This window comes from Loxodonta africana, chromosome 2, assembly GCF_030014295.1.
Source record: "Loxodonta africana isolate mLoxAfr1 chromosome 2, mLoxAfr1.hap2, whole genome shotgun sequence".
In the NCBI taxonomy this organism is placed as follows: Eukaryota; Metazoa; Chordata; class Mammalia; order Proboscidea; family Elephantidae; genus Loxodonta; species Loxodonta africana.
The window spans coordinates 69,785,167-69,811,911 of record NC_087343.1 but is presented as its reverse complement, the minus strand read 5'-3'; the positions used below and the strand labels follow the sequence as shown (position 1 = coordinate 69,811,911).

At 35.3% G+C, this 26,745-nt stretch overlaps 1 protein-coding gene across 1 annotated transcript in view; it reads left to right on the top strand.

The window, feature by feature from the left end:
- Positions 1 to 26,745, top strand: part of ADAMTS6 (ADAM metallopeptidase with thrombospondin type 1 motif 6) — a 285,964-nt gene that overhangs the window by 205,318 nt on the left and 53,901 nt on the right. Inside the window, exons 15-20 of the mRNA XM_003408062.4 lie at positions 5,486 to 5,588; positions 12,765 to 12,898; positions 14,682 to 14,805; positions 15,327 to 15,407; positions 23,178 to 23,341; positions 23,775 to 23,913. Of these exons, the coding sequence (XP_003408110.1) occupies positions 5,486 to 5,588; positions 12,765 to 12,898; positions 14,682 to 14,805; positions 15,327 to 15,407; positions 23,178 to 23,341; positions 23,775 to 23,913 (745 nt within the window). The remainder of the gene's footprint in view (positions 1 to 5,485; positions 5,589 to 12,764; positions 12,899 to 14,681; positions 14,806 to 15,326; positions 15,408 to 23,177; positions 23,342 to 23,774; positions 23,914 to 26,745) is intronic.

The following is a 26,745-nucleotide window of genomic DNA, read 5'->3' as shown; positions in this document are numbered from 1 at the left end:
GTATAATAGAAAGCACAAAATAGTCTATAGTATGCATTGGCTTATACAGATCTATACTAAAAGGGTGTTTAAAATGTTGATAATATTCTTTTTATTTCTTTGAAAATACTAAGAAGATCAAAAGATGCTGAGATCTGCAGCTTTGCTCTCTGGATTTATGTGGGGCCCTGCTGGTTGGTTTTTAGAGGGGGAGGATGCTTGATTAGTGTTAGCACTAGGAGGCTGAAAACCTGTCAGGCTTTACATAAAAAATCTGTTGCTTATGCCCACTGTTTTCTGTTAGAGCTTCTGCAGAGTGTCAGCATCCATTATCCTTAAGTAATTTAAAAAGCATTACTCCTTAAACTCTCCACTATTTTTAAACAAAACAAAAATGTATTTTATGTGACTTTTCCTTAAGAAATTACTCTTTGACCACTTTCATTTTTGGAACCAGCATGTGCATCTCCTGCTAAGCTTATTTCTAATCAAAGCCAATTCACAGAGAGCATCCACTTATGGAAACATTGAAATCAGGAGAACAGAACACTAGCTGATGTGCTCTATAAATAGAAAGGCATGGGATCAAGTCCTAAGTCTACTGTAATTCCCCTAAGCCCTACCATCCTCTATTCCTTGAACACCCTAAAACCCTCCTGCCTCAGGACCTTTCCTGTTACTGTTTCAGATATGTACGTAAGTCACTCCCTCTGTGACTTTTAAGTCTCGTTTCAAATCCTATCATATCAGAGAGAATTTCCCAGACCATACTATTTAAAACGGCTTCCTTCCCACTTTACTACTGATCCCCTTACTGTGCTTTATTTTTCTTCTTGTCTCCAAATAGAGTAAGGTTCATGAAAGCAGGGACTTTGTCTTGTTTATTGCTGCATTCCCAGAGTATAGTCTGACATATACAAAGCATTTCATAAATATTTGCTGAATGAAAGAAAAACATTTAAGTCTAGTTCTTGGTGCCTTGTTTTAGGAGGGCTACTGATAAATTGGAGTCCCTGGGTGGTACAAATGGTTAACGTGCTCAGCTGCTAACTGAAAGGCTGGCATTTACAGAGGCACATCAGAAGAAAGACTTGTGATATATTTCCAAGAAATCAGCCACTGAAAGCCCTACAGAGTACAGTTCTACTCTGACACACATGGGTCGCCATGAGTTGTAATTGATTAAACAGCAACTGGTTTTAAATGATAAATTATGATATGCACATAGGAAAGCCATCAAGGTCTAGATATCTTTCATTCAAGGGTTAAATTTGTGGGTGTGTATCTAGAAGAAAGGAGAAAGACCCTGGGTTACTGGAAGACAGGTTTTGGCTCAGTAGAAAGAAGAACCTACTAATAATTGCAGCTGTTTAAATCTACCATTCTGTAGATGATCATACAGATTATATGACCACTTTGAGGATAATTGTAGAGGAAATACCAGCATTTTGTGCAAATCAGGTTAGCTTCTAACACCAATTTTTTAAATTGTATAATGCTATATTGAATTAAAAAATAATAAGTGAGCTTGGCTCTTCTGCAAAATGCTGCCAAGTGCTCTATCTATTATGTTAACACCCTAAACCAGGGATTGGCAAATTGCAGGTAACAGGCCAAATCTTGCCTGCCAGATTTTTTAAATAAATTTTTATTTGTAACACAGCCATACCTATTCATTTATATATCGTCCATGGCTTCTTTGACACGACAATGGCAAAGCTGAGTAGTTGCAACAGATACCATATGGCCTGCAAAAGTTTGCCAACCCCTACCCTAAATCAATAAACTATATATAAAAAAAAAAAAACACATGGAAACACCTCTATTTACTCTCCCAAGTACTTCAATAGTATTACTATGAATTATTATATCAGTCAAGATCCAACCTTGATAATATAAACCGCTCTGAATATTTGAGGACTTGAACACAGGAAATTGGTTATATGGGCGAGGGAAGAGAATGAGAAGCCCAAAGATTGGCATCATCACGAAGATGCTGCCACTCCTACCAGAAAGACACAGGAAGGGAGATAGTTTTATCAGAGCCTAGAGGCTGAAATCACATAGAAGAAGCTGGTACTGTACGGTGGGAGGGTGAGAGGAGAGGTTGCCTGAATTGGTGCCAAAAAAAAAAAAAAAAAAAGACTCTGCTTCTGTCTGAGATGCTGCCTGAGGTAGAGAAGAAAAGTGAAAAATACCCTGCTTTCCTCCACTAGTACCTTCTGTTGCCTGAACCCAAGCAGAAGCCAGCTAACACGGAAGCCTGGGAAATGGAGCCCACAGGGTTTGTTCCCCTGAAATACAGAACAGAGGAGAAAGGTGATGTCTTAGTCATCTAGTGCTGCCATAACAGAAATACCACAAGTAGATGCCTTTAACCAAGAAAACTTTATTCCCTCTCAATCTAGTAGGTTACAAGTCCAAATTCAGGGTGTCAGCTCCAGGCAAAAGCTTTCTCTCTTTGTCGGCTCTGGAGGAAGGTCGTTGTCCTCAATCTTCCCCTGGTCGAGGAGTCTGTCAGGCGCGGGGACCCTGGGTCCAAAGGACGTGCTCTGCTCCTGGTGCTGCTTTCTTGGTGGTATGATGTCCCCAAATCTTTGCTTGCTTCTCTTTCCTTTTATCTCTTGGGAGATAAAAGGTGGTACAGGCCACATCCCAGGAAAACTCCCTTTACACTGGATCAGGGAGGTGACCTGAGTAAGGGTGGTGTTACAATCCCACCCTAATCCTCTTAACGTAAAATTACAATCACAAAATGGAGGACAACCACACAATACTGGGAAACATGGCCTAACCAAGTGATACACACATTTTTGGGGGGGACATAATTCAATCCATGACAGGTAATGAATGAGTTTGAGGGTGCCTAGAGCCAGGAACAACACAGGAGCCAGGGACAGAGCTAAACATTTTACATGCATCTTCACCTCGGAGGTGAATACTAGTATTATCCCCAGTTTATAGACGAGGTTTGGAGAATTAAATAAATTGCTCACGGCCATGAACTAAATAAGTGACCAAGTTGGAATTGAATCCAGGGCTATCTTACTCTAAAACTCATGTTTTTCAACCTCTCATTTTATAAATGAGAAAAATGTAGTTTGAGAAAGGTAAGAAACTTGTAACCAGTTAATGACTGGGCTAGACCTAGAACCCAAGAATTACTCTGATTACATTTTTGTACATCAGAACAGTTAAAACCTTAAGCTATTATAGTATTTAGGGAGTGTCCACAGGAGGGAGGTGTTCTTCTGTGCCCCAGTTACTGTCTACTAAAATGGAGATTATTAATAATATCTACTTCATAAGAGTGTCGAGAGGGATTAAATACATAATACCTCTAACGACCTTCGAGCAGTGCCACATAGTAGGTACTCAGTACCTAGCTGTTGTTATTGTGAATCTTGTTACTATGTTGACCTGGGGGTGGTAATCTCAGAAAAAGAGTAGAAGATCAGAAATTTTATGAAATGGTATCCAAGTGTTTCATCAGACAGTAACTATTCCCAATCCATGAACTTTCCTGTTTTATGGCTTTACTTGGCTTCATTCTTAATAGTTTTTTTTTTTTTTTTTTCTCTGAAGTCCGTTTCCTTCATAAGCAGCTCAATTCCTATAATACTTTGGTATACGCTCAAGTTTTTCTTCCTCAACAAGTACTTCCTTAACTAATCACATGACATTGATGTTTCTGTTTGTATTACTTCAGCACCTGTAAGCAACCTGTAACATGCTGCCATATACTGTTTATATTGCCTAAAATAGTTGTCATTTTTCCGTTTGTATCTTGTTTCTCCAACTAGATTGTATCTAATTTCTCCAACTAGTCATGCTTGCATGAACTTCAGGTGGTTGGTGCTTTACAAATACTTAAGTATTATGTGAAAACTTGTAATTAGAGTTTAAATGACTTGTATCTTTTGAGATTGATGTCATTTGATTAAAAAGTAGTCTTGCTGCTTGGCAAAGCCCCTGAAAACTTTAGTCCTGGTGTGGGATTCCCTTAAAATGGCTAGAAAGGGAATGTATTCCTTTAATCCACGGATTAGGAGACCATGAAACACAAGATTCTGGAAGTATATCCTTCCAGCACGATGCACTAGGTACCTTATAGTAAATAGTTATTTTTCATTTCTTTTTAAAGGCAAGGAAGAAGGGTAATTTGACAAGCAGAATCATTAGGGTTGGGATTGCAGTGTCATGTTTTAATGTGCTGAAAATATTTTAAAACTCAGAGTTCGTAACAGGGTAGAACTTCTGCCACTATTTTCTGAATCTGAGGCTTTGGTAGGAATTTGAACCATAGTATAATAGGAAGTAGTGATGACTACGCAAATATTTACACATGCTCCAAAGGACCATACACAATGTACTGATCTTGGAAAACTCTATAAAGAAAATGTAGAGATCCAAGGGAGGACAGTAAAAATTTCCCTCAAAGTATCTTTGAGAATGCCTGCAACATCCTCAACATTTATTCACAATTAAGCAATTGTATCTAATGACTTGTTCTGTTCTTCCGTATTTAAGGAGAAATTTTTCTCAGAGTTTCAAAGACTGTAACTTTGTTTCTTAAGTGCCACAGCTGCAGAACCCTAAAAGATGAGTCAAATTAGGTCATATTGCTCAAGTACTGTGATATGTTACACTTTGAATTCTTTGTGAACTCAAAGGTTGAGTTTAGAATGACCCTGTGGTATTTGGAATGTAGCCCTAGCTAGATTGACAGGATTTTTGTCTTTAAAAAACTTCAGGTAAAAGAAAAGCATTCCAAATTTTAAAAAAACAAATAACCCTCCTCTTCCCCCTCTCAACAGCCCCCTCCCACCCAGGTACATATACATGTCTTGGACCAATTTAGTATTTTACTTTCTGTGATGTTAACAGGTTAAATGCAAATCTTAGCAAGTCCAAATTCTTTGAATGTGAAGGTGTTTAGACTTGAGGCCTAGCGTTTTGCCCAGCTCATACCACATTTTAAAATATGGTCTTTGTCAGGGCTAGACAGTAAACAGCTATAGTAGTAGAGCTCCAAACCACAATTAATAGTGCTAACTGTCATGTTTCAAACCTGCCTCTTGACTCTCTAAAATAAAGAGCTAGGAGCAGCTGTGGCAACTGGACCTCAGATTCCGCAACCAAAAAGGATTTTGTGTTTTAGTTTCTTCACTTAGTTTTTATGTGTGTTTATAAGGAGATACCTGATGGATTGATTGCAAAGTGGACTATGACATGTATCTGGGTGTAAAGTTATATGGAAACTGTCTAACACTTAACTTTGTTTAAATTACTTCAGTTATTTCTTCTGTGGCTAAGATTACAATTCAGACACTTCAGTCTGAATACTGGTTATAAAACAGTAAAGCAAATGTCAGAATTATAGCCAGAAGAGTAAAGTGGTAAGCTAATTAGATAGAGTTCAGGCAATCTTAATTTTAAGGGACACTGTCCCTTGGCTTTGGTATTTTCCAACAATCGTACCATTTATGATTTTATTTTATTTTAGCCATGTCCTTTGGGGTCCCGAGATTTTCGAGAGAAACAGTGTGCAGACTTTGACAATATGCCTTTCCGTGGAAAGTATTATAACTGGAAACCCTATACTGGAGGTAATGTATAACCTGGCAGAGCATTCTTCATGCTTGAGAGCTTTGCAAATTAAAAAATATATATAAATACATAAACACACACACACTCATGAATATACTAGCAAAAATTAGCATCTGCAAATGGAAGTAGGCATGTGCTTATCGTACTGTAAAGTTTACATGTTCTAGTTTCTCTTTTATAAACTTTATATGTTAGTACAAATTATCAGAAATCATTAAAAAAAGTCCACCTAATTCTATTTAACAAAATACAAAGTTATTAGAAAGAATATCTGCACATATACAAAGCCTTATAATATTTTTGACTTCTGCCTATGACTTCCTTGGAATATATGTACATTACTTTGTAATTATTGAATATCTGGAACTGTCACCCTAAAAACAAATTATAAGACTGTAAATCAACTCAAAAGTGGCCAGCAAAGTCTGTGCTCTCCGCTGGCTGAAGGTCAGGGATATGCCTACAGATAGTTCGTGTTGGGAACATTTTTGCTCTTTAATTTGGGCATATGTCAAACACTGATTGTTCAATAGGCACAGGAACTTTTCTTAAGCTCCCCAAATCCAAACTTAATTTTGTGGAAATTTTCTCCTGAAAACATTGAATGTACTTTTAAAAAATTTTATTTATTGTTCATTTGTTTTTCCAGTATTTTATTATGAAAATTATCCAACATACAGGAAACTTAAAACAAATTTACAGTAACAACTGTATATCAACCACCAAGATTCTACTAACATTTTATTATACTTTCATTATTACATGTCTATTCATCTCTGTATCCATTCATCAGTCTATCCTGTATTTTGATACATTTCAAAGTAAATTGCAGTCATTAGCACAGTTCCCTCTAAATACTTAAGTTTGTGTATAGCATTAACCAGAGTTCCGTATTTGTTCACTTTTTCTCTTTTGACATAAGATTATGTACAATGAAGTGCACAAATCTTAACTGTACTTTCCCTGAGTTTTGGAAAATGCACACACCTGTAACCCAAACTCCTATTGAGATATAGACCATTACCTCCAAAGTCCTCATAGTCCTCCAAGTCAATAAATAAATTTATTTATTGTTCATTTGTTTTTCCAGTATTTTATTATGAAAATTATCCAACATACAGGAAACTTAAAACAAATTTACAGTAACAACTGTAAACTATTTTTTAATTGGATTATTTATCTTTTTGTTCCTGAGTAGTAGTTATCAGATATGTTTTATGAATATTTTATGGATATTTTCTCACAATCTGTGACTTTTCTATAACTCTTTTAATGGTATCTTTGGATTAGTATAATTTTTTTTATTTTGATGAATATCAGCTTATCAATTTTTTTTATTGTCACTGTGTTCTGTGCCATATCTAATAAATCTTTGCCAACCCCAATTCACAAAAGTATTATGTTTTCTTTGATGGTTTTAGTCTTTACATTTAGATCTGTGATGCATCTCAAAATATTTTGGGGGTATGGTGTGTATTTACAGAGTATTGTGGACTCTATTTTGTTTTATCAATCTATTTGTCAATCTTAGTCGGAATCGACTTGACAGCAATGAGTTTTTTGTTTGTTTGCTTGTTTTTTATGCCAGTACCAAACTGATTGCCTACCATAGCTGTATATTTAGTCCTGAATGCAGGTGGTGTAAGTTCCACCAACTTTGATCTTTTTCGAGAGTTTTTTGAACAGTCTATGTTATTTGCATTTTTATGTAAATTTTGAAATCAGCTTGTTAATTTCTATTAAAAAGCTCGCTGGGCTTATGATTGATACTACATTGACTCTATAGATCAAGTGAGGAGAGCTGAGATATTAACAATATTGAATTTTCCAGTTTATGAGCATGGTGTTTCTCCATTTATTTATGTCAGTTTTTATGTTGTAGTTTTTGGGGTAAATCTATTCCTGAGTAATTTATGTTTTTAGACATTATTGTTAATAAAACTTTGGAAAATTTTATTTTTAATTGTTCTAAACCAAAAAACCAAACCAAACCCAGTGGCGTCGAGTCGATTCTGACTCATAGTGACCCTATAGGACAGAGTAGAACTGCCCCATAGAGTTTCCAAGGAGCACCTGGTGGATTCAAACTGCCGACCCTTTGGTTAGCAGCTGTAGCACTTAACCACTATGCCACCAGGGTTTCCTTAATTGTTCTAGTATATGAAATAAAACTGATTTTTATATGTTAACCTTATATATTAGACCTTTTAAAATTATTTTATTTGTTTTAATAGTTGTTTTGTAAGTTGGTTATGATTTTCTTGGTAAAGTCATGTTATCTGGTAATAGAGTCTATCTATGTCAATCTTTATGCATTTTATTTCATTTTCTTGTCTTAGTGCACTGGCTAGGGCCTCCGGAACAATTTGTGCATCTTTCGATTGTTTTTTGTACTTTATTCTGTTAATATGGTGAATTATTTGATGGCTTTTACAAAGTTAAAACCACCTTATATTCCCAAGGTAAACTTCATGTGGTCATGATGTATTATCTTTTTATATATTGCTAGATTCAACAGCTAACATTTTATTAAGGAATTCTTGAATATATGTTCATAAGGGATATTAATCCACATTTTTTTGTCATGTGCTTGGCACATTTTGTAATCATAGTTACACTGGCTTCCAGAGATAGAATCCTTGTTTGTTTTTGAAAGGTCTGTAAGATCGAAATAATTTTCTTCCTTAGAATAAATTTCATTAGTAAGATCACCCATCCTTGTATTTTATTTGTGTGCCAAAAGTTTATTATTATTACGAATTAACTCCTTTAATAGATACAGGGCCATTTGGCTTTTTTTTATTTCTTCTTGGGTCAGTTTTGCAACTTGTGTCTTCAATAAATTTATGTTACATACATGTTATCCAATTTACTGACATCAAATTGATCATAACATTCTCTTATTATCTTGTTTAGTATCTATAGGGCCTGTAGTGATATATCGTCTTTCATTTCTGATATCAATAATTTGTATTTACTCTCTGTTTTTTCTTGACCACTCTTCCTTGGGGTTTATCAATTTTATTGATGTTTTCAAAGAATCAAATTTTGACTTCTGTACCTTTCTCTATTTGTTTTGTTTTTCCTATTTTATTGATAATTGTACTTATATTTATTATTTTCTTTCTTAATTTGGGTTAATTTTGCTCTGTTATACTTTTATTTCCTTCATTTCAAAATATTTTCTATTTAAATTGTGATTTTTCCTTTGCACATGGGTTATTTAGAATTGTGTTGTTTTAATTTCCAAATATTTGAGATTCCTAGGTATTTTTTTTTACTGATTTATAATTTAATTCCATTTTGATCGGGGAAGTATATGATTAAAAAAATTTAAATTAATTGAGATCTGTTTTATAACACAGCTTATTATTCATCTTGGGGAATGTTCTATGTACAATTGAAATGGATGTTTTTTCAGCATTTGTATTTAGTATTCTATAAATATCAATTTTTTCAAATTGATAGTTTTGTTTAAGTCTTTGTATTTTTACTTTTTTTTCTGCTTTAGTTTTTCTATCAATTATTGAGAAAGTGTGTTAAAATCAACTATTATATGGCATTTACTTTCTTTTTTGTAAGTTTTTGCTTCATGTATTTTGAAGCTTTTTATTAGATGCATATACATTTGGCATTTTTTTCTCTTGGTGTAGAAGAATAAGAAAACAAGTGTCTGAAATATATCACAGATTAGATAATTAGCATCCAGATAACTGTATGCTTAGTGAATTAATCCTAAATCCATAATAAGCTTTTACTAAAGCTAATGGATTAATGTCACTTTTTATTAAAAGAATCATCCTAAATACATCTGTTTCCATTTTTTCCTTTCATTGTGGTAAATATATATATTTATATGTATGACCCTCAACGAGATGGATTTACACAGTGGCTGCAACAATGGCTTAAACATACCTACTATTATGAGGATGACGCAGGACCAGGCAACATTTCATTCTATTGTACATAGGGTCACTATGAGTCAGAACCAACTCAGCGCCACGTAACAACAACAACAAAACATTTGCCATTTCAACATTTTTTGTATGTACAATTTAGTGACATTAATTATGTTCATCATGTTTGCATCTGTCACCACTATTTATTTCTAAAATTTTCCACGATTCTTAACAGAAGCTCAGTGTCCCCTAAGCAGTGACTTTCACCCTCCCTTCTGTCCCTGGTAACCACTAATAAACTTTGGTCTCTATATACCTGTACATTTATGTTTTCTAGATATTTCATATAAGTGGAATCATACAGTATTTGTCCTTTTGTGACTAATTTATTTCACTTAGCATAATATTTTCAAGGTTCATCCACGTTGTGGCGTGTATCAGGACTTCATTTCTCTTTACAGCTGATTTCATTGGACAACATTCTTTTTACCCATTCACCAGCTGACGGACACTTAGGTTGTTTCTATCTTTAGGCTACTGTGAATAGTGCTGCAATGAACATAGGTGTACAAGTATCTGTTTGCATTCCTGCTTTCAGTTCTTTTGGGTATACACCCAGGAATGGAATTGTATTGTATGGTAATTCTATGTTTAACTTTTTGAGGAATTACTGAACTTTTCTATAGTGGCTGGACCATTTTACAATCCCACCAGCAATGGATGAGGGTTCCAATTTTTCCACATTCTCTCCAATACCTGTTATTTTCTGTTTTGTTTTGATCATAGCCATCTTAGTGGCTGATTGAAGTGATATCTCATTGTGGTTTTGATTTTCATTTCCCAAATGACTAATGATGTTGAGCCTTTTTTCATGTGCTTGCTGGCCGTTTTTACTTCTTCTTTGGTAAAATATATATTCAAGATCTTTGCCCATTTTTTGATTAGGTTTTTTGTTTTGTTGTTGTTAACTTGTAGGAGTTCTTCATATATTCTGGATATTAAACCCTTATTAGATATAAAACAAACAAAAAACCCTTTGCTGTCAAGTCGATTCTGACTCAAAGCAACCCTATATAAGGTTTCCAAAATTTTTCTCCCTGTCTGTAGGTTGTCTCTTTGTTTTGTTGATAAACTCCTTCAATGAACAGAAGTTGTTAATTTTAATGAAGTCCCATTTATCTATTTTGTCTTTTGTTGCTTGTGCTTTCAGTATTACATCTAAGAATCTATTTTTAAAAACTAGATTCCAAAGCATTACTCCTACATTTTCTCCTAAGAGTTTTATGGTTTCAGTGCTTACGTTTAGGTCCTTGATCCACTCTGAGTTAATTTTTGTATGTGGTTTGATGTATGAGTCCAGCTTCATTCTTTTGCATGTGGAGACTCAGTTGTCCCAGCACCATTTATTAAAGAGATTATTCTTTTCCCCATTGAATGGACTTAGCACCCTTGTCAAAGATGAATTGACCATAGATATACACATTTCTGAAAACTGAATTCTCTTTCATTGGTCTATATGCCTGTCATTATACCAGTGCTAGACTGTTTTATTTACTGTAGCTTTATAGTATGTTTTGAGACTAGAAAATGTGAGTCCTCCTATTTTGTTCTTCTTTTTCAAGATTGCTTTGACTATTCAGGGCCACTGGTAGTACAGTACTACATAAATTTGAGGATTGGCTTTTCTACTTCTGCAAAGAAGGCTGTTGGAATTTTGATTGGAGTTGCCTAAACAACTCATTTGAAAGTTCATTGTAGCAGGGAAAGGTGAACACATCTTCAGCAGTAAACAAAAAAGAAATTTGTTCTTATCATCAAATATTGTAGTGTGCTAAGGAATACTACCATAGCATTTATGTGTCTTGCTTCTCAAATACTAATTTACATAATTAATATAATGTTAAAATTGAGTAAACTAAAGGCTCTTTCATCTTCTTGTTTTAAAGCCTGATACATAAAATTTTTTTACATAAAATTTATATTAGGTTCCAAAGAATTATAATAGAAAATGAGAAAACAAATTATTGTGTAGTAATAAAGAAAATCCTAGTAAGATAAATAGAAATTTAGAGTAATTTTATTCATGAAAACCTTATAAAAAATAATTGTCTGGCATGACAACAGTCAGCTATAACACTGATCTCCTTTAGATGGAATGTGCTGTCTCTAATTTACCTAGTTTATCATAGTCTCTAATTTATCAGAGTTTCCACCACTAACTCTACTTCCCTCTTTTACTTCACATGTCTTCGCCCTGCAGAAACCTAGTTTCTACTTTCACTGGGGCTTAGACAAGTCATTTCATCTAGCTGCTTCATTTTTCTTCATTAGAAGTAGTCTTCTTCATTTTGAAGAGAAATTTCATCAGCACTATTAGACCAAGACCCAAAGTGTGTTAGACTTAGTGAAATAGAGGCTTCAACAGAAAGTATTTTTAGTAATAACTACATATTTATAAATAATAGTTCTTTCATGTGCTGTTTGGAATAAAATCTACATCCATCGTTACCTTTCTAATATACTATAAAGGTATGATATCTATTCTGCTTGTTTTTTTTTTATTGCTATTATTTATGCCTGTTTTTCATTCCAACCTTAACAAATAGAAATTTCATTTACAAAATGAAAATGCTCAAGAACTATTACATGCATTCATTCATGAAACAAAATTAGATATTGCTTTAATTATTCAAGTTTAATGCTATATTAAATATTTATCTTTTATTTGCTAATTTCATAAAAATTATATTTGGGCTGGGAATGCCATTATTAATTTTATCTTTGATTTTCTAATGTCATAAGAATTTATCTCCATGCTGAAGCCAACCTCATGGAATAGGATATGTTTAAGGCAGATATAAATTTTATTTTATTTTACAGCTACCATACCCCTGCTGAAAGTAGCAGAATTTTTGTATTAGCTTCAGTAACAAGTGACATATTTAGGAGATATTCCTATTTATTATAAAAGAGAATTTTCTCAAGTGTTTGACAAACCTTATTTCCTTAGTTTTTAAAATACTTTTTATTTCATTCATTTCTTCAGCATTCAGGCACTACCACTTTTATCCCTTTTAATCTAAAATATATTGGAAATATGTGAATTTTAAACCTTAAAACTGTTCAGCAGCTTCTTATTCAATGAAAATAAACATGCAGTTTTAGCAAAAGAGAAAAGAAATGTCTATCTGAATTGTAAAATTGCTATGGATAATATTGAATCACTGTTTATCAGAAGAAGCACCCATTTATTTCTCTTCTACTCTGTTTATCCAGGTGGGGTAAAACCTTGTGCGTTAAACTGCTTGGCTGAAGGTTACAATTTTTACACTGAACGTGCTCCTGCAGTGATTGATGGGACTCAGTGCAATACGGATTCACTGGATATCTGTATCAATGGAGAATGCAAGGTTGCTCAGATTGTGAATTTCACTGCTTTTTGTTGATTTTTTGAGACTTTGTCTTTTTCTGAGATAGCAGATCGTAATTAATGTTATGTTCAGTTTTAATAAAGCAAGCCCCATTTTAGAGAAATTTCAGTTTCCTGAAGGATGACAATTTATGTAGTTAAAGGTAGAATGACACATTGATATTCCAGTGCCATACAAGTGGAACTTATTCTGGCCTAATTATGTGTACAGTGGTTGTCAGAACTCTGAAAATATTTTGGACTTGAATTTCTGTTATTCTTTTGTTCTGTTTACAAACAAGATGATAGAAAAAGAAAGGGAACAAGGACTCCAGTCTTATTCATATGGCTACCATATGTTCTGATTGGAAGATTATTATTTTTCCTCAACGTGTGAAACAGCTAAGCTCCTCCTATTTTGTCTCCTTTTCAGCATTTGTAATGGTTTTCATTATGGAGTTAGTCTTTACCTTATTGAAGCATTTACTTTAGGGGATTAGCCAGACTAGTTGGGAATTGTAGGAGCTATCTTACTGTTCTTAGACTTGTGTATGAATCTTATCATAACAAGAAAAATGTGAAATGTGTAGGTAGCCACAAAGGCCACTGTTTTCATAATTTTTTGCTCATTTGTTTTTTCTTTACTTTAAAGAGAAACACAAAACTAAATCCTAGAAACTGAGAAAGTACAGATAAAAACACTGTCTACTTAGTCTCATAGTTTCCTTGCAAAAGTTTCTATCCTTCTGGCTACTTGCCTCCCAGTGCCTCTGATGATCCAGTTCGTGTGTGTGTGCATGTATGTTTACTTTATTTCCTTGAATTGGGCAGTTATTTTTGTGACCATATTCAAGTTTATTCAGATAACAAAGACTCAAAAACCAAAAAACCAAACCCATTGCCACTGAGTTGATTCTCACTCATAGCAACCCTAAAGGAAAGCCCATAGGGTTTCCAAGGAGCAACTGGTAGATTCCAACTGCCAAACTTTTGGTTAACAGCCAAGCTCTTAACCACTGTTCCACCAGGGCTCCTAACAAAGACCCAGGTAGAGATTTAATTCAGGCAATATGTGCTTGGTGTTAATGGCAAAAGGTCAGATGTGCAAATTCAAGTGCCAATCTGCCCATAATATATACAAAAATCCACATTTATATGATTAAATGCAAAATTGAGAGGTAGAGTTTCAGCTTTTTAAATTCCACGCTTACATCTCCTTTTTGCATATGGAAATTTTATCCAGCTAGTAGAAATGTATTCATTTCTAAAGATTTACATGGGCATGAATCCCACAACTGATCTTTGACACTAACACTTGGATATCCTAAAAAGAGCCAGTGGTTTAAAAAGGGCCAACCTTAATGCTCAGTGAGGACTCTTGGTGTTATAATAACTCTGCATAGGACCTCCACATCTGAAACCTATGTCATTTTTTCTTAGTTCTTGCATTTCTTGATTGAGAGTATAAGTAAGAGCTTGTTGCTAACAAATGACACTATTTTAAGAATTTAAGGGTGATACCTATAGATGAAAAAGTCTAGGTTAGAAATATAGGCATATGTTCCTGAGGGATTGGAGTTCCTTTTTCCTTAAACTTATGTGTTGAGACATATTAGCTAGGACTTAAAAGGGAGTGAAAGTAAAAGTGGAAAGAGGAAAAGTATTTTCTGTTTTGATTTCCTTTACTGGAAAAGTAAGTAAATAAGTAAATTACATTTATTTGATTAGCTATGGTTCCAAGAATTCCTCTTTTTGACACACTGAATATTCTTCTCTGTTTTCAGCATGTAGGTTGTGATAATATTTTGGGATCTGATGCTAGGGAAGATAGATGTCGAGTCTGTGGAGGGGATGGAAGCACATGTGATGCCATTGAAGGGTTCTTCAATGATTCGTTGCCCAGAGGAGGTGAGTGTGTAGAGAGAACTCTTCCTCACACCTCTGGTGTACTTGGAATAGCCAAAACACTTGATTTTCCCCACTTATTTTAAGTTGCTTCATTTAGTCAGACAAGCTTATGTTTTTCCCAAATTGCTTTCATTTCTGTAAATATTAAATGTGGCTAAGTGAAGTTAAGTGGAGAGGAAATTATTTCCTCTCCACTTAACTTCACTTAGCCACATTTCTTTAAGATATGCATTCCCACAGGGCATTAATGGGAGGGTCATGTGTGGAGGAAAAAAAGAACAAATACTACACATGTGAGGCGTTAAAGATACCTTGAGATAACTTTAGAGAAACCTAAAAATACTCTAGATGTATTCATGAGCCCAAAAGGGAATTTATCAGTTTTTCATAATTTATAAAATATAAAGTCAAAGAAAGAATGGAAGGATAAGGAAATTATTATTACTGAATGATTACTAAATCTTTATTTTCTGACCAAGGCTGTAGATGCTAATTATTGCTGGTTATCTTCTGTGTTCCAGGCTACATGGAAGTGGTGCAGATACCAAGAGGCTCTGTTCACATTGAAGTCAGAGAAGTTGCCATGTCAAAGAACTACATTGGTAAGTAGCATATTTTGTTGGATTTTCATACTTAATGAGGAAAAGCAGCACAGTATCATGAAGGGAAAGGCATACTACTTTGAGGTAGAATATTTTATGCTAAAATGAAATAAGTTCCAAGTTTTAAAGGTGCACATGTAAATGCTAAAAACAAGTTAATACCACATAGCTTAATCTTCACTGTGCTGGTTATTATTATTTTTTTTTTAATCAGTTTTGTTGTGGTATAATTTTACATGTAATGATATACGTCCATTATAGGTATATAATTCAATAAGTATTAATAATTACATATATCTATATAGAACATTTCTTTGACTCTAAAAAAAATTTCTCATTTCCCTTTGCAGTCAAATCCCCTCAACCTCAGTCCTAGCCTTAGGCAAACAATTGATCTGTTGGAATTTCATATTTCATACAGTATGTACAGTATGATTTCAAATGGAATCATACAGTATATACTCTGGCTTTTATTGCTCAGTATAATGTTTTTGAGATCTGTCTGTATCGTTGAGTGTATCCAAAGTTCATTCCTTTTAATTTCCAAATAGTATTCCATTGTGTAGCTACACCACAATTCGTTTATCCATTTACCTGTCGATGGATATTTGGGTCATTTCCAGTCTTGGATGATTATGAATAAAACTTCTTTGAACATTCATAAACAAACTTTGTGTGGACATATATTTTCATTTCTCCTGGGTTAAAGCCTGAAAGTAGAATGGCTGGTCTATATGATAAATACATATTTCACTTTATGAGAAATTACTAAAATGTTTTCCAAAGTAGTTATATCATTTTATATTCCCACCAGTAATGTACAAGAGTTCCAGTTGCTCTATCTCCTTGTCAATACTTAACTATTGTCAGTCTCTTAAATTTTACCCATATAGATATCTTTTTTGTGAAGCATCTAAGCAAATATTTTGCCTATTAAATTTTTAAAAATTTATTTGTAAGAGTTCTTTATATATTCTCGATACACGTCTTTGTCAAATATACATTTGTGAAGAGTTTCTCCCAGTTTGTGTCTTGCTTACTGATTTTCCTAATAGTATCTTTTAATTTTGGTAAAATACAATTTATAATTTTTATCTTATACCTTGTGCTTTTGTGGCCTGTATTAGAAATTTTGCATACTCTAAAGTTGCAAAGATTGTCTTCAATGCCTCTTCAAGAAGTTTTATTGTTTTAACTTTTACATTTGGAAAGAAAAAAAATTTTTTTTTTTGGGTATATGGTCCATTTTGAGTTAATTTTTATATAAGTAAGGTATAAGGTAAGAGTTGAAGTTAATTTTTTTCTATATGAATATTCAATTACCATAGCACCGTTTGGAAACCCTGGTGGCATAGTGGTTACGTGCTATGGCTGCTAACCAAAGGATTGGCAGTTTGAATCCGCCAGGCGTTCCTTGGAAACTCTATGGGGCAGTTCTACTCTGTCCTATAGGATCGCTATAAGTTGTTATCGACTTGACAGCACTGGGTTTGGTTTTTGGTTTGATAGCACCATTTGTTGAAAAGGCTATCATTTCCCCTATCGCATTACCTGTTACCTTCATCAAAGATCAATTGACCATATATTTTTTTTTTTCAGATTTTGTTATTTTCATCTCTAAAAGTTCCAGTTGGTCCTTTTTTTTTTTTTTAGGCAGTTTTATAACAACTTTATTTTGATAATCACCTGTTAATTTTCATTCACACTGACTGTAGGTTTTTGAAACTGGTGACGTAGGTAACCAATGGTGAATCTTCATCCTCATTACATTTTCTGAACAAATGTACATGAATACGATATGGAACATTCCTTATTTCTTTGGCCCAGACAGCTTTGTTGAGTCCGATGTCAATGCACACATCTCGCATTCCCATTTCCTTCATGACAAATTTCCAGATCTCCTTGATTGCCCAAGGGGTGCACTCCATAGATGTGCTTGTGAATGTTGGTGGTGTACACTCTGGTCACCACCTTGTTGGTAGCAGAATGACTCTTCTCACCACTGTTCTTTGTGGGAGCCATTGTGCTACGAGCAGGTTAGAGAGGAAGAGTTCCAATGATTGTCCCAGTGAGTTTGTTAATGTGTGTGTATCTATGCATGTATCTTTCAGTTTCTCCTTATTATATATAAATATGTCTCCTTTAAAATCCTTGGGTACATTTGTTTGAAAGTTCTTTTTTGCTAATCACATCATTTCTGCCATTTCTGGTTGTGTTTCTTTTGCTTGGTTTCCCTCTTGGTATTGGTCACATTTTCCTGCTTCTTTCCATTTCTAGTAATTTTTTACTGGTTGTTATATATTTTGACTATTTATTTGTTGAATGCCTAGATTTTGTTTTCTTCCTTTAAAGAGTGTTAAGTAACTTATGGATCAGCTTGGTTTTTTTGAAAATTGTTTTTGAGCTTTGTTTGGGTGAGTCCAGAAAAGCTTTTATTCTAGAGCTTGCTTAACCCTCCTACAAAGGCGTGATTCTTCTTGGGACTCTACTGAGTGCTCTGGGTGGCTGTAACACAGTGATTTCTAGCTTAGGGGGTTGTTGTGCTTACAGCTCCTCACTAGTTTTTTTTGCCAAGTTTCATGGAGTTACATCATGTGTGTACACACATTAGCATTCAGCAACAGATTCTCTCCTTCCACTAAGGTTCTGTGGTCCTGCAAATTCCAGCTATTTGAGTTTTCTCAGTGTCTAATCTCTGTTCTTAACTCAGTAAGATCACCATGCTCTCCTTGGGTTTCACCTTTCTGCACTGCCAGAAAGTGCCTCCAGGGAGAAAACAGGGCAATTGTAGGGCTCACTTTGTTTCTCTTCTTTGATATATCACAGTCCTGCACGGTCCTGTCCAATGTCTAAGAATAACTGATTCATACATTTTGTGAGTCTTCTGGTTGCTTACAGTGGGAATACATGCCCAATCCTAGTTATTTCAACATAGGAAGAAGTGGAAGTTCTCTTTGGTATTTGATCCTTCAGGTAATATAACATGACACAGCTTTAGGGGTCCTCCAGAGACCCCTAGTGAGGCTTGAATGAATTCTCATTCCCTTTAAAAATATCCTTTTTTCCTTAAAGCTTTTGAAAGTAAGAGTACATGTGGAATGCATTCTCCAGATACAACAGTTGTATCATCAGGCTCTTCCTTTGTTTAAGAAGACTCTTTTATTTTTACACCATAATTTTGATTCTCTTTTACATCATCAAGACTCACAACAAAAATGAGATTTCTAGTATTACCTTTTTCCATAATGCCACATCCTCCTCTCTTAGCCAGTTCTTCCCAGTCCTTATCGAATATGTGGTATTTTTTCAAATTACATCATGGTATCATTGATTAGTTATCCCTAACAGCAAAGGGGAGTTAGGATCCCTTCATTTAGTAGTTCAGAAAATGGAAAATGAGAGCTCAAACTGAAGGAGAAATCAAAACTTCTGGGAATTTTGTTTTTAATTTTACTTTTATTATTACGTATTACACAGGTACCTTATTCTTAGCTCAGATGTCCTTGTATAATCTAAGTAATTTTGATATTTTAGTGACATAGAAAACCAGTGACAGTTGAAAATTTAAAGTCAAAGAAATATTAAATCCTTAAATTTGTTTGACAAGTTCCTATCTCAGACGGTTAATTAGATTTATTTATTGTACTTTAGATGAAGTTTTACAGAACTAGTTTCTCATTACAGTTAGCACACATATTGTTTTATGACATTGGTTAACAACCCCTTGTCAGCACTATCCCTGTTCAACCCTGGGTTCCCTATTGCCAGCTTTCCTATCCCCTCCTGCCTTCTTATCCTTGCCCCTGGGCTGGTGTGCCCCTTTAGTCTCGTTTTATTTTATGGGCCTGTCTAATCTTTGGCTGAAGGTCAACCTCAGGAGTGACTTCATTACTGAGCTGAAAGGGTGTCCGGAGGCCATACTCTCAGGATTTCTCCAGTCTCTGCCAGGCCAGCAAGTCTGGTCTTTCTTTTTAAGTTAGAAGTTTGTTCTACGTTTTTCTCCAGCTCTGTCCGGGACCCTCTATTGCGATCCCTGTCACAGCAGTCGGTGGTAGTAGCCAGGCACCATCTAGTGGTACTAGATTCAGTCAGGTGGAGGCCATGGTGGATGTGGTCCATTCGTCCTTTGGACTAATCTTTCCCTTGTATCTACAGTTTCCTTCCTTCTTCCTTGCACCTGAAGGGGTGAGACCAGTGGAGTATCCTAGATGGCTGCTCACAGGCTTTTAAGACCCCAGATGCTACTCACCAAAGTAGAATGTAGAACATTTTCTGTATAAACTATGTTATGCCAATTGAGCTAGATATTCCCTGAGATCATGGTCCCCACAGCCCTCAGCCCAGCAATTCAGTCCCTCAGGGAGTTCATATGTGTCTATGGAGCATCCATGACCTTGCCTTGTACAAGTTGTGCTGGCTTCCTGAGTGCTGTGTACTGTCTTACCCTTCACCAAAGTGACCACTTATCTATTGTCTGTTCAGTGATTTTCCATCTTCACCACTCCCCTCCTTCGTAACCATCAAAGATTGTTTCTTTTTGTGTGTAAACCTTTTCATGAATTTTTACAGCAGTGGTCTCATATAATATTTGTCCTTTTGTGATTGACTTATTTCATCCAGCATAATGCCCTCCAGATTCATCCATGTTATGAGATGCTTCACAGATTCATCCTTGTTCTTTATTGTTGCGTAATACTGCATTGTTTGTATGTACCACAGTTTGTTTATCCAGTCATCTGTTGATGGGCATCTAGTTTGTTTTCATCTTTTTGCTATTGTGAAAGATGCTGCAGTGAACATGGGTGTGTATATGTCTATTCATGTGATGACTATTATTTCTTTAGGATATACTTATAGGAGATGGATTAATGGATCATATGTTATTTCTATTTCTAGCTTTCTAAGGAAGCACTATATTGTTTTCCAAAATGGTTGTATCATTTTGCATTTCCACCAGCAGAGCATAAGAGTTCCAATCTCCTGCAGCCTTTCCAACATTTGTTATTTCCTATTTTTTTTGATTCGTGCCAGTAATGCCAGGGTGAGATGGTATCTCATTGTGGCTTTGACTTGCATTTCTCTAATGGCTAGTGATCACGAGCATTTCCTTGTGTGTCTGTTGTAGATTTATTTTTTGACAATTAAATGCATCTTTACAACATATCTGAAGTTAAGACATTTAATATATTTGCCAGGCTAATGGGGTGGAAGTGATGAAAATGATCTATAATATTAAGAACAAGTGGTAGGGGCCTAGAAAGCCAAAACTGTCTGGACCATGACCATTTTGTCCTTTTGGGCTGCTTGCTAATTTGGCCTGATGAATGAAAGGTTTTGAAGCAAAGCCTTGAAGCAGTTTGGACTGGTTCAGTCATGGCTGACAAATTTGGGTGATCTGAAACCATAACCAGAATGAGAAAAATTACAGGTCAAAGCCCTGGAATGGGAGACTCAAAAGAGGCTTAGTGAGCTCTTTAAGAAGCCTGATGCATGAGATTGGATTATTGCCAGGACTGGGGAGAATGACACACATTTACAGTGGTGCAATCGGCCACCACTTCTGAGCCAGGCACCACTGTTTCTGACTAGGTGTAGAATCCGACAGGCAAGAGATTTGGTTGCTATGCAACGTGTATGCAGCCATTGTTTTCTAAGAGGAAGTTTAAGTTTCCAGCAGGGCTTCAACCCATAATTTTTCCCATTCTGGTTATTGTTCCAGTTCACCCAAATTTTAAAAATTCGGGCCTGTTCCGGTGTCGCTTCCTTGGCCATGATTGAACCAGAAAGAACCAGTGCAAAGCCCTGTTTTTGTTTTTTTTTTTTGCATATTAACAAAAAAGTAAATTGACATGTTTATTACTGTCTTACTTATGTATAGAAGCTTTTGTATAGTAGTGCTAATAACTCTTTTTCTGTCACATACACTTTTTATATAATTTTTTTTTTTCCTGTAGAGGTTAAAAATATTATGCTTGCATATCTATTAATCATTTCTAGTTTCTGGTTTTCTTGTCATGCTTAGAAAAACATTTTATACCCCAAAATTATTTTTTTTTAAGTTCCCTCATGTTTTCTTCTGATGTTTTATGATTTAACTATTTCTCCATGAAATATTTACCCATCTGGTGTTTTTTTCATTTTTGCTCTTTTGTTTTTTTTTTAAATTGAGGTGAAATTCACATAACATACAAAAATAATTATTATAGAGTGAATAGTTCAGTGGCATTTAGTACATTCACTATGTTGTTCCAAAACACTTTTATCTGCAACCACTATCACAAAACAATTGGTGTATAAATTTTTGAATGAGAAACTAATTTGCACTGTGAACTTTCACTAAAGCACAATTAAAAAAAAAAAAAAAAAGAACCAAGGGTGGGCATGATTTTTTTTTTCTTTTTGCATTTTTTTTTTATTAACTTTTATTGAGCTTCAAGTGAACGTCTACAAATCAAGTCAGACTGTCACATATAAGTTTATATACATCTTACTCCGTACACCCACTTGCTCTCCCCCTAATGAGTCAGCCCTTCCAATCTCTCCATTCGTGACATTTTTGCCAGCTTCCAACTCTCCCTATCCTCCCATCCCCCCTCCAGGCAGGAGATGCCAACACAGTCTCAAGTGTCCGCCTGATATAATTAGCTCGCTTTTCATCAGCATCTCTCTCCTACCCACTGTCCAGTCCCTTTCATGTCTGATGGGTTGTCTTCGGGGATGGTTCCCATCCTGGGGCATGATATTTTTATCACTCTGAAAGGATACCACCTTCTTTCCCCCACCCCGGCAATCACCAGTCCGCTTTCCAGTACTATGGAGTTCCTATTCTGAATATTTCATATAAATGAAAAACCAAACCTGTTGTTGTCCAGTCGATTCCAACTTATAGCGACCCTGTAAATAGAATATAATACATGACCTTTTATGTCTGGATTTTTTCATTTAGTGCAATGGTTTTAAGGTTCATTTTAGTTGTAGCATGTATTTCATTTCTTTTTTATGACTAAATAATATTCCCTTGTATGAATATACAACATTTGATTTATCTGTTCATCTGTTAATGGACCTTTGAGTTTTTTCCACCTTTTGGCTATTGTGAATAAATAGGGCTGCTGTGAACATTTGTGTACAAGTATTTGTTTGAGTACCTGTTTTCTATTCTTTTGAGGATATACCTAGGAGTGGAATTGTGGCATTTATTCATATATAAAGAATGAGACATAAAATCAGTATTTTACCCCCCAAAGGTTAATCATTTGTCTCAGCCCCATTTCCTGTTATCTTTCTTTTACTAATTTGAGATGCTTCCTTTGCCACATACTAGATTCCCACAGGTACATGGGTCTGTTTCTTATCTTTCTATTTGGTTCCATTGTTGTCTGTGTTCCATTGTCTGTGTGCCAATACCACAGGTTCTCCCTACCCCATACTCATTGAATTATTGTTTTAAGTTTTAGAAGGGAAAGTCTGCTCCTCAACTCTACCTTCATCCCCTATTATCCCTTTTTTTCCCCATAATTTTCCTTTAGGTAAACCTTCTACTCTTTTCTATGAATGGCATTGTAAATACTTAAATAATATCTTCTTGACATTCATATGGAAAATTATCTTTTTAATTTGTACTTAAGAAAATGGTCAACAATTTTATCTCTAAATTAACTAAATGGAAATGAGTGGTCATTGTACATTTCGGTGCAGCTATTTAATCAGTGTCATCCTGGTAAATAAAGTTTCATATTTTTAGGTGGATTGTGACTTTTTATTTTTTAGCTTTAAAATCTGAAGGCGATGATTACTATATCAATGGTGCCTGGACTATCGACTGGCCTAGGAAGTTTGATATTGCTGGCACAGCTTTTCACTACAAGAGACCAACTGATGAACCAGAATCCTTGGAAGCTCTAGGTCCCACCTTGGAAAATCTCATCGTTATGGTAAATGTGCCTTTGCCATTCCATTTCTATTGTTTGTAATTGTGCTGTTAGGTAGGAAGGGTCAAGCTTTATTATCTCTGTTGTACAAAGTGGTGAAATTAAGGTCAATGAAGGTAAAATGGTTTTCCCAAGAGTGTAAAATCTGGCAGCATTAAGGCCATAGTGCTCCTTCCATATGACTATTTGATCTTTTCAATGCTTGCTTGAATTGTATTTTTATATCCAAATAAGGGAAATCAGAGAAAAAGCCCCCAAAAAATCTATTCATGAAAATGTAAGAAGAAAATTCAATATAAGTGCATGTGTTTTAGAAGTCATCTTGAATTTCCTGTAAGACTCACTTTATGACAATTCTTCTTCAAAAGAAATAATAACTATCTGAATGAAGGCTCATTGTATTTTAATTGTCTTCACCAGTTGTTTTCAATGGCAGGTGTTGCTTCAGGAACAGAATTTGGGAATTAGATATAAGTTTAACGTTCCCATCACTCGAACTGGCAGTGGAGACAATGAAGTTGGCTTTACTTGGAATCATCAGCCTTGGTCAGATTGCTCAGCTACTTGTGCTGGAGGTAAGACACCCACTAGGCAGCCCACCCAAAGGGCAGGACGGAAAGCAAAACATATTCTGAGCTATGCTTTGCGTTTGCTAAAGAAGCTAATTGAAAACATTTCTTGCAGGTTTGCTTCAAGCTGTAATTTAGCAAAAGAAACTTTGCTTGAATTATATTCCGTTTGTTTTCAACCTTGTGTAATTTGTACAGATTTGTTAGTAAAATACATCTTGGCACAATGAGTGTCTCTGCTGGTGCTTCTCCCAAGACTGTCTTGAAGGTGGGCTGTTTGCTTTTCGGGAACACATTCTTGGTAAAGAACATCAAGAGTTTTAAATAAGAAAATGAGTAAGAATCAGACGGCACAGATGAAACTTCTTGTAATGGGGGGTGAAAATGTATGTTTGTGTGCTTGTGTGTGTTTGTGTGCTTGTATGTTTGTGTTTGTGTGCTTGTGTTTGTGTGCTTGTGTGTTTGTGTGCTTGTGTGTTTCCCACAATCCTATTCAAACTCCCTTCTCCAGCCATCAAAGTTAAGGGGCTCTATACTGGGATACTACAATAATTACTGGTGTCTGGGTCTCTGGGTTAATGGTGTATTCTGACCCTATTATAGTCCCTCAGAGAGGTAGCTGCTAGGCGGTGGTTGGTGATGTGTTGGTTGTCCCATGTGCGTTTTTCATGGGTGCCTTTTCCCCACAATTTACTCTATTCCTAATCCTCCTCCCTCTAGTGGCCACCAATGCAATTCTTTACCTCTGGCTGGGAGAGCAGGACAGTTGGCTTCCTTCAAAGCCAACACCCTTGCTGCTGCATGGACTGGTGAGTAGAAGTGCTGTGCAAGCAGCATCTTCCTTCTCTCTGGAGACTAAATGCATCGCCTCCACCGTACACCTTGATCCCATTAGGCAAGGACACAAACCTGTCCTTCAACCGTAGGCTGGACTAGACACCTCACCATTCCAAAAGCAATGATTATATTTTGAATAGTGATATTTAGAATGGGCTAAATTGAAATTATTTTGAATTATTAAAAAGTGAATTATCCCATTTTACCCCATACTCTGATATATTATCTATTTTCCCTTGCTAAACTGCTCAGAAGCATATGGTTTCACATAGGCTTCATCCTTCCTTGACCTGTTCTCATTGAATCTCTAAACACTTCTTATTCTTAAGACTTGAGTCCAAGAAATTATTTTCACATAAATGATCATGATATAATAGATTCAGTATTTTTAGGCTCATATAGAATTAAATCATTGATTAACTACAATTCCAACTTTGACAGTAAACACTAAATGAATAAACAAAAAAGCAAATGAATAATAATATATTAATGTGTTCTCTTGTGTGAAGTATCATGAACTATAGTTAGGTATAATTACATATTTTAAAAGATTTCTAATTCCCATCCATTTTATGTGTGAAATGGTTGGTGATTTACAACGTAAACTTTAAAAAAAAACTGTAGGACATTACCAATCCTTTTAGTAAAATAAAGGATACTTGGAATTAATTGTTCAAGTGAATGCCATTGTATTATATCTTAGTGACATTTACATATTGATCTTTCTTAATTTCAACTAAATTCATTTTTATTCAGTCTCTAAGTTAACTTTACCCCTTTCCATGTACCAAAAGAAATCTTCGTTATAATAGTGCATATATAATTCAGCCCTGAGGTGAAGTGGGATAAACTTAATAAAGAATAGCCAAAATAGTTTAATGTTGAGGAAAGTCTAAATTCTGAGGTAGATTAGCATGGATAAGAAGAGGTTGAGGAAAGACTATTCGTGTCTTCAACTATGTGACAGAATGTTGAATGGGAAATTCTTAGTGCCTGTTCTTCTCTGTAGTGAAAATTGCTATATTTGGGGATGGTTTAGACACAGTCTTGTCTGAAGCCAAGGAGGGATTAAGTGAATTCTCAGTGTTCCTTCTAACCCCATGATTCTATTGTTCAGAAAGGAGATAGTCCAACAAAAAAGGCAAAAGCTACCATGAGAACTGAATTTAGAAGAAAAACTATGATTTTATTACAGTTAAGAACTCTGAAAAATCTAGATGAGTTTTATTTTTTTCCATCAATATTTGTATGAAGAAATAAGAACATAAAAACAAACCAAAAGAAAAACAGAGGAGGAGAAAAGCCCCTGGAAGGAAAATTTCCTCTTGTTTGAAATTTACACTTCTTTCTTTGATTCTGGAGCTACTGATCCTAGATATTTGAGGTGATTCTGAGAACCTGAATTATGCTCAGGTGTGAGTGATATGACAACATTCATGGAGCCCATTGACTTCTTTGGAAGAGGGGTGTGTAATGCTTGAAAGTTGGCAGGGGTGGTGTGAAAAGCTGGAATTTGTCACAGTGAGTGGTTCTGAATGTGTGGTCCCTGGACCAGTAGCATCAGCATCACCAGGGAACTTATTTAGAAATGCACATTTTGGGCCCCACCTTAGTTTATGGAAATAGACTGCCACATCTTTCTCCCTTGGAGCGGATTGTGGGTTCAAACCATCAACCTTTCGGTTAGCAGCCAAGTGCTTAACCACTGTGTCACCAGGGCTTGTGGCGCAATGGTTAAACACTTGGCTGCTAACTAAAAGGTCAGAGATTCAAACCCACCAGTCGCTCTGTGGGAGAAAAGACCTGGCGATCTGCTCCCGTAAAGATTACACCTAGGAAACCCTATGGGACAGTTCTACTCTGTCATACAGGGTCGCTATGAATTGGAATCGACTTGATGGCACACAACAACAGCAGATGTTAGGCAATGGTAAATAGAACTTCATCTACAGTTAAGAAACCTTTCAGGAAAAAGTCGTTTTTAGTCATCTATTTCTACCT